This window comes from Bradysia coprophila, chromosome IV, assembly GCF_014529535.1.
Source record: "Bradysia coprophila strain Holo2 chromosome IV, BU_Bcop_v1, whole genome shotgun sequence".
In the NCBI taxonomy this organism is placed as follows: domain Eukaryota; kingdom Metazoa; phylum Arthropoda; class Insecta; order Diptera; family Sciaridae; genus Bradysia; species Bradysia coprophila.
In genome coordinates, this window is record NC_050738.1 from 11,720,547 (window position 1) to 11,729,684 (window position 9,138).

The window sequence follows — 9,138 nt, forward strand, 5'->3', positions numbered from 1 at the left end:
TAGGCTTGCAAATAATGCTGAGCTGTGTATTGTGTGTTTGCGAAGTATAAGAAATTTATGTAAATTGCGTCTGTATTATATCAACCATGGTAGAGCGGCATTTATAAAGTTCAGATAAATTGGTTCGATTCATCGTTGATTATTATTAAAGCAGTTCTGTACTAAACAAGCAAAAATGAAATTAAAATTGTAACGAACTTGAATTTCTTAAACAAGCCCTGCTACCACTTCGTATCAATACCTATTGAAAATTTGAACAGCTGTTTTAGGTCGTAGCAATTATGATGCACATATCGTATGGAAATGTACGGCAATTAGTATTTTACCTGAGTTTTATTAGTCTAATGGCTGGTTCAACATTAATCGTTGCTAAATTATGCGTACACTGAAACCTATGTATACCAAAACGTTATTGATATAAAATAGACTGGAATATTGCAGGCGATTTTTATTTTTCATTTTTTCCCGGTCTCTCAGTTGTTACCAAGGCAGATAAATAAGATGAAATTGGGAAGTATATTCAATGACGTCGTCATTGGAAGATGAACTTGCAACGATTATGTTGTTGTTTTAAGTGGATCGAAAAATTCCACTGAAATGTTTGTTGTTATTCTGTTATGATTCCGTTGAAAAAATAACAACAAAACAAAAAAAAAATGTTTGAGAAACACGTTTTGATAAAAAAACATCTTTATTTCGATGCTTAGCATTTCGAAATCAATAGAGTACACGCACGATGATTCGTCATAGGAAAAGGGGTCATGAGACATATATTGTTTTCGATTCGTTTCTCAGTGCGAGTTTCGAGCATTTAATTATTTGTTGGTCTCAGAGTTCGTCTGCTTCAGAAGGACCACAGCCTTGCTACTAGCATGAAAATTTTCGGAGGCTAATGAAATCACAGTGCACAGTGCCCAGGCACTGCATTTCTTTTGTATAGATAGATAGATAGATAGATAGACAGATAGATGACTTCGACCAACGCACTTCAAGTAAAAGTGGTAAGGTACTGAAACTTGACAGTGTTTCATACAAAATTTTACACTGTAAAAAGAGTGGGGATAAAATTTCATACAAAAAGTACTATATTTGGCAGCTGTCATAAGTAGCACTTTTGCTTGAAGTGCGTTGATTCGACGTGTGAGTTAAAACAGACAATACAAACAATCGTAAGCGGTAGCTCTTATCACTAAAGCCTCCAAATTTGACACTTGTCAATTCCGTGTTTATGCTAGGAGCAGTGCTGTGGAGGGACTCATTTTTATGGAGACATTGAAATTGTACATTTTTCGTCACTTCGATATCACTAGGACTTAACTGATTTTAATAGTATCTTAACACCGTATCACTTAGAAGTTTACAGCAAATTTAAGAAGTCAAAAGAATTTTTTCTTCAGAAAGCACCAGTACAGTGGATGGCAGTGAAATTTAGACATAAATTTACCGCAGCTGAGTTTCAGATATACAATCATCAGGATAACTTGAGTAAGAAGAAGAACAAGACATCAAATACGTCGAACCGTTGGCTGTACTGGATTCAGTGACTGTATTGACTCTGACCAGTGACGCCTGCGCGCATCAGCGAACCTGATGGTTGAGGGTTCCATTGAAAGGCAAAGACTCCCTACTTCCTTAAAGTATTAAAACTTTTGCTGGAGGGACTATTGGCTGTACTCTTCAAAAATCCGATTGTTCGAAGATTTCGCGATATGACTCTTACAGAAATAGAATTGCGCTTGTGTGATTCTTCATACAATATTAAACCACATGGACCATAGATAGATTGACTTCATTTTAGATGGCTGAAGAAGTCGTCACGAAATATCGATCGCATGAATAATCTATTGCAAAATAAAAAGCTGTTTGAAGCTGAAAATTGTATAATTTGAATTTAATTGCTATGAGACAGCTAAACAAAACTGCTCCTCGGAACAGAACCCAAAGGCGTAGAACATGATTTATCTATTCAACATTTTGGAAAGATCACCTAGCTTATTGTTCATAAATAATTCATGAAAATTAGACGGAACTTCGAACACAAAATCATTAATCTTCTTAATTTGCAAAGACGTTCTCTAAACGATGGTCACCAAGAAGATTTTGTTCCATCCGTGCCTCTCAATGTGCGTTATATGTATACAACGCCGAAAGTTATGAATAAACATGAACTGTTTGTTTCGGTTCGTTTTCAGTCTGTGTATTGCGATGGAAATAAAATGGAATAATCAGTTAAAATTAAGTGTACGATTATCAAATCGATTGTGAATTTTACTAGAAATTATGATACCCATCGCCGCCGTCGCTTCTCATGGTGTCATTTATGTAAAAATTAATGAGACATCGTTCAATATTAAGCTATCGTCATAGCCCGTTATCTAGGTCTTGTTGTTTTCTATTTTAAAAATAGATTTCCTTTGAATTTACAATTGTTAAAAACATCAGAAACACAGTAGCAACTAGCGTTACAATATTATAAATAAAGATAAGTTTAGCATTCCAAATTCAGGGACACAATGTACTGTACAGTCAATCCATACGTAAATACATTTCATTGTTAGAAATACAAAATTACTCATTTCTTTATCAGATACTTGGACATTGAAATTTAGGACAACCAATGTATGTAACGCAAAAAACAATCAAAAGTGTCATTCATTTACAAACTCGTGCGAACCGGCTAAATCTGCTTAACTGATAAAAGAAAATATCGCGAAAATATCGCACAGTAATTAGTCAATTAAGCGAGCCGAAATCAGTTAGACTCCATATAAACAAACCATAAATTCAGTAAAACAAAAAACCAAGATTACCTTCCACTCTCTTCAGCCTGACGCGTGTAAAGTACAACGACATTCGACCAAATAAAAAATGAAGTCGCACAATTGTGAACTTTGAATTTGCTGATAAAAAAGCAGAAACCATTGATCATTTGTGTAACGTAAAATGGTACATGATACAGACATGTTCACGAAATGTCTACCCAGTCATTCGACGATTGTAAATTTCAATAAATTTTTATAATTTTCTTCAGCGAAATGAAAGAGAATTTTACCGTGGTCGTTGGATGTTATCATGACCATGTAACGTCCGGAATCGAGTATTGTTGTTGGGTTACTTTCTAAAAAAAAAATTAATTCAGAAAAAGGGCGTCAATCAATCGTTTACTATGCTACACGAAACATAATTTTGATGGACGAGTTTTTCTCTGCTTCTCCATTTCAATTTAAAACGAGAATTGATAATTTCGAGCACTGCAATCGAAAGAATTGTATGACTTTTACTTGTACAATCGTTGAAAGCAGCACAGTGATCTCTTGGTCGGTTCTATTTAAAAATAGGCCTTGACGCTATAAAACTGTCGCGAATTTTTCCGGTCATACGCCACAAGATTATCAACTAAAAATTAACAATATTGTACAGTGCACTGTGCAAGTCAACGGACGAAGATGAATTTTCTTTCTTATTTCAGTTTCTTTTCCGACATAAATAATCTTGCAAATTAATTGTTCTTTCTGTACAATCTACAACTGAATCACGCACCAACGCATGATCAGAGACAGAGAAAGGAAAAAGAAAAGAAAATTTATTATTGGCACGCTCACCCGCTCTTCATTTCATTGTATGCTTATATTATCAAAATATTCAAATTGTGTATTTATTGTCACTATTCATGACGAAAAGAAAAATTTTAATTCTGATATTGAAAAGTTGTTGCTCATACGAACGGAACAGACAGACAATTATACTTTGTTTCGAAATTGTCTTATCAAGAAAACATTATATTTATATGCATAATGAATGGTACACACATAGAGATTATTTTGCTATAATATACATCCATCGCACAGCAGCTCATACAATTTTATATGTACCGGAAAAGAAAAGTGTTGAAAAACAACAACATATATCAATACGTTGACCGATTAAAATTAAAACAATGCATCGATTTGTTTTGGTGTCATTAATATGTAAACAACCTTTCTGGTATAGTCAAAATGTGAATAATAAAATATAAATTGACTCATTAGTAATAATGTGTTGAGTATCGCTATAGCGATTCTGTTTTGTTTATAAACAGAATGCGATTTAAATGTGCCCTCAATTATTAATCCTTGATAATTATTGTAATGTGCGACATATTTTTCTTGTTCAGTTTGTTGTTATAAAATGCGATTCCCTTCTGAATGTCAAATTGCACACTCTTTTATCTACATATTTACCGTCATTCACACATGTTTTCACTGTCTGACCGGCTATTTTTTTACCAATAAATTGATATGAACTCTTTGCACTCTTTTTCAGTATACAAAAAGACTGATTGAGTGTACGAAAATGTATGGTGAATGAACAGCCTCAATATGATCCGGATAATTAACCTTTTAGAAATGGTATCGCGGTATAATCATTAAATTTGTTGTTCAAAATATCGCCAAGTGTTTGATTCGAAGTCTTTCACTCTGTTCAGTTTTATCAGTTTACAGTCGAGGCCGGTTAAATTTATGGACGAACTCGCTGCAGCTGTTTTACAGCTGGTTCACTCATGAGACATACTTTTAAATATTTGAATGTTTGTATCTAGTTGACTGTTGAATGTTTGTATCTAGTTGCACAAGAACTTTTAAAAATTGTTAACTCTGGTTATGAAGTCCAAACCAAAGCTTCAGAAAAATACGTTCGATTTTGGTGGGCTGTTTATGAAAAGAATCTCTCCATACAAACAAATGTGCTTTTTCGTCTTTATGCAGGTGAAATAGTTTGGTGGTTGTAAAACCATATAAAGGCGTATCAGAAGGTTTGAGTGTATGAGTGAACCAGCTGAAAAACAGCTAAGGCAAATTCATGCCTAAATTTCACTGAAGTTTACTGTACTGTAGTGCCACAATATGAACCGTCGATTATCGCTTACTGTTGCTTTCGTTGACAGATGACTAGCTTTTCTTGTTAGTGTGGGGTCGACTTAAATCCCCATCTCTACTTCTTATCAACTTTGAGAATTGAGCTTTTTATCAACAGTTTAGTTCTGTTTCGGCAGTAAACACCAACGGACCGTGTGCGCATACTTTTACATTATGGCTCGAATTTTTTTGCTCTCACTGTATTTCAATTTAAAATAATTTTTTCTAGAACCGAAATACGGTTCACGTTGATGAAGATCAACCGATCTGACCTAAATTCATCTGACGAACGAACGCACATTTAACAGGCCCGATACGAAAACTGGTTTCTTCAAAGTTTTATTGAAATTAAATTTCGGATAGCAAATTAAATTTGATGGAGAATATCTGCAGAGCTAACGTCATGCGTGTATTTGAAAATCATTTTCGAGAACCCGTCTAGACTGATGATTTTCTTTAGCGTCGGATATTTTCGCAGAATGGTCGGCCACATTTTCTTGTCAGCCCCGTCAGAGATGCATATGATTTCGTCACCGCGCCGTGGTACCAACGATGTCTTCAAATATTTCCCACCACCGCTAAAAATTACATCTGCAGGCAAGAGAAACCGTTAAGGAAGTGAAGCAACGCGAGTATAATTTTCTCTATGAATTAGAGATTTACCTTTCAATAAGTTCGGGCTGATGGTAGTGTGTGGAGTAACCAATATCGAATAGTTCTCAAATAATCGTTTGTTTGTCGCCTTCAGCAGTGTAGCTGAGAGATTAAAGCCGAATTCTCTTTCACCATTGTCATCTTTCAGCAAGTAACTTAATGGATCCAACCAAATTTTCTGTTTGTCAAGTTCATGCAACCATTCAACGGATAGAATTGGTTTGCCACTCACGACAGCGGACAAGAACTTCGGAGAGCGACATATCCGTTCGGTTATTACGTAGTCGTATTTCTCGTTGGTGTCCGCAACGAAAATGTCTGGCAAAAAATTGGGATTTTGTTAAGATCCCAACTGAAAACGATAATAAAACTCACTGTATGTGTGCAGGATGGTCTTGTATTTTGCTGTATCGACCATTGTAAACAAAACAGAGGTACGCTGAAAGTAGGCAGTCGCACGTCGCTCTGCAATGCTGGTCGAAGTAGTGCCAAGGGCTGAATTTGAGCGTGAGAAAGCGGCCAGCAATTGCGATTGTTTTCGCGTCAATCTTCTGTTCTGTAAAAGAGATATTTCTGGTTGGTAGGACTGTCCTACTAGGAGACTCAAAATTCTCTTAGAAATCCTGACAAAAAACATTCTTTTCGTTAGAACGAAAGGATTCATTTTCTATGTTGTTCGTCCGTTGTTTTTAAGTGTTTTTAGCGTTCGTAAACGGTCCTTCGAGATCGTTTTTAATGAAAACTTCTGACTTTCAGAACTTCCAATAGTTTTGCAAGGAAACTCTTAATTGATCAAATTAGGCTGGTTTAGCTCGACAGAAGTAGACTGTCATTTTTGCAACTGTCTCGTTTTTGTACTAGTTTAATTTAAAAAAGACCTTTACCGTTACGTTTGTGAGAACGCCATTGTCCGCCGGATTCAACGGTAACGCACCTGCATTCTGTAAATTAAAATTTTTGGAATTTTCGCCTCTAGTCTCTTTATATAAATCGAACAACTTACAGTGGATTTCGAACCCTTTGACACTTGTTGTGTTACTGTTACTGGGGCTTGCTTTCGCTGGGCATTCGGAACAGGATCCGTTGAATGCTGGAAATGGAACATCCGCAGATAATATCTTCCATCAAGGTATCGTCACATCATTTTTACCTGAGTTGCTGGTATATAAATCGCATTTCGACGCTTCGTAATTGGTTTGCTAGCAGTCGCTTGGTTTTGATCACGCAAGATAGACGTCTGCGGCGCAAGAGGAGGTATAGTAAGTCGAACTACTCGTCTGGAATTTTCGAAGACGTTCACGAACGGGAATACGTTTTGTTCTTCGTTTACAGATGGCAGAATTTGTGTCCAATCGGTTTTCTTCAAATCGACTAAAATTTTTGCCGCTTCGATTTCGTCCGCTGAACTTTTCGCCCTTTTAAACGTTCTTTGCGCGTCCGATTGTCTAGTATTACCCGGCAATATTAAGGCACGTTTATTCCGTGACCTGGTGTTAATTGAATGTTATTAGCGCATCATTCGAATAAAAATTACAATTTTATTGCGTGATACAATAATGAACGAGCTGGGGCTTTCATCTGACATTATTTTTTGCAAAACTATTTCTTCTGTATAGTGCTGGCCTGCCTCGAGACAACTCCTCGGCTCGGGGGCTACATACAACTCGTTTATAAAAGCCTAACGTTTGAGAAATTTGAATAGATGCAGAAGACTTACGTTTGAGTTGCCTGTTTACCAGTTCGACCTGTGGCAACTGGAGTGGATTGTGCCGTGAGTCCTTTTATAAACGAATCCTGAAAGCAGTAGTTGATTGATACATTACTGGCATTTAGATCAACGGTTCCTAGTTGCAGCAAAATGATTGCACTTACGTCGGACAACACGGACGTATGAACTGTCGTATTGTATTGTATTTCACCATTTGCTAGACCAAGCCTTTTCCTTTCGAAACCATGAAGTAGCACGTTTTTCCAATCAGGTTCATTGAAAAATCCACATCGCTTGAATCCATCTGCTACGTCAATGATAACCTAAGTTTTTTTTTGTACAAAAAACATGGGTGCCGGCATGCACAAATTTTGCTATTTCGAACAGAAATTACTTCTTTGAAGTCCTTATTTTCAGATACGATTTCTTGCTGAATCTTCTCGGATATGTTTGACAACATCTTACAACTTTATTAGTAACACAACACGATTAAACTAGAAAATTATGCAAATTATGCTTTTCACAATCACTAGGACTAGACGTTCAACACGATTCATGTCATTTTCTCAAAAGTAGAAAAAAATGGTACCAACATAGCCAATGCATTCTTTACTAGAGTGGCAAGCAGGGGTGATAGTTCAGTAAATTTAAACTGCTTACTTGGGTTTGTTCCAAGGCCATTTGAATTGTCAAATTTCATCCACAGAACCATAACCTCAATAATATATTTCTGTGTAAATCGCGTAGGCGACGTTGCTCGATTTTCAATGAAATATCACGTAAGCGACGTTGCTGTGGATGAAATTGTCGTGGTTCGGGTTGTCAAAGTTCGTGGTTCGGGTTGTCAAAGTTCGTGTTTACAGTTACTTGGAACAAACCTATTGAAATCGTTGGGCTTAAAAAATAAGACACAGAAAATTCAGAGAGTGTCTATCAACACTTCAGTTGTTTGCCTCGTATCTGTGGTGGACGGTAGATTTAAGGCAATTTGGCGAGTCGTAGCCCGAAAATAACTGTTGTTGCCGCTGTCGATTGCAATATGGGTTGAATTTTTATTAGCTCCTAGGTTTTGAAAGAAACCAGAAGAAGCCGCTGGCTTCATCCTTCATTAACAGATAGAAGAGATCCTTGAGAGATCCTCGGGAATAAATACATTGAAGGTGAGAATTAATTGTCAAAATAAGGAGAGGAATAGTTATTTACGTATCTGTTGTGGACGGTATATTTTAGGCAATTTCGCGAGTGAAGTTTACCCGAACGATGTGCCTAAAATAAGCCGTCCACAACAGATGCGTATACAACTTTTCATGCTGAGGGCTTAGATTACGAGAAAATTTCCGTAATTTTTGTCCAAGGCATGAAAAACAATATACTCACACTAGGTATGTACTACCAACGCAATTCAAGCATGAGTGATCATAGTGGTCAGCAGCAGAAAGTTTATTTTACATGAAAATGTTTTTACAGTGTTTTACGTTTATATGATACACTGATTTCAGTACTCTATTTAGAGTAGCTCATGCTTGAAGAGCGTTGGTTTTACAGATAAAATATGTGGAGAGTTGCAGTAAACTGATCTCATCATCAGAATACAATTGTGGTGGGTTTCGTTTGTTTCTTTCGTTCGTTTTATTTGTTCCACACGTATTCTACCACATAGAAGTAGCGTTAGTCTTTACGTTTTTTCAATTCCACACGTACGTGTGAGTGAGACGACTTAAAGCGTAAAGCGCTTCTTTTGTTCACAACATGTAGAACGATGTTGAACAATTAAAACTGTAGAATGTTAACCAATTGCAAACTTAAATTGAGTTGAATTTACGTCCTCAAAAAACTTGATTATTTCCTCTCTTGTCAACAGAGGCCTAACTTATAGGTACT

General features: G+C 36.3%; 1 protein-coding gene across 1 annotated transcript; it reads right to left on the reverse strand.

The window, feature by feature from the left end:
• Window positions 1-5,212: 5,212 nt before the first annotated feature.
• LOC119066265 (mediator of DNA damage checkpoint protein 1) lies at window positions 5,213-7,875 on the reverse strand. Its single transcript, XM_037168619.1, has 9 exons — window positions 7,652-7,875; window positions 7,422-7,580; window positions 7,267-7,343; window positions 6,700-7,036; window positions 6,553-6,639; window positions 6,434-6,490; window positions 5,925-6,105; window positions 5,559-5,867; window positions 5,213-5,486 (listed from the first exon to the last, which is right to left on the reverse strand). Exons 1-9 carry the CDS (start codon window positions 7,715-7,717, stop codon window positions 5,263-5,265), a joined length of 1,497 nt encoding a protein of 498 aa, XP_037024514.1. The 5' UTR covers window positions 7,718-7,875; the 3' UTR covers window positions 5,213-5,262.
• Between the last annotated feature and the right edge of the window lie 1,263 nt (window positions 7,876-9,138).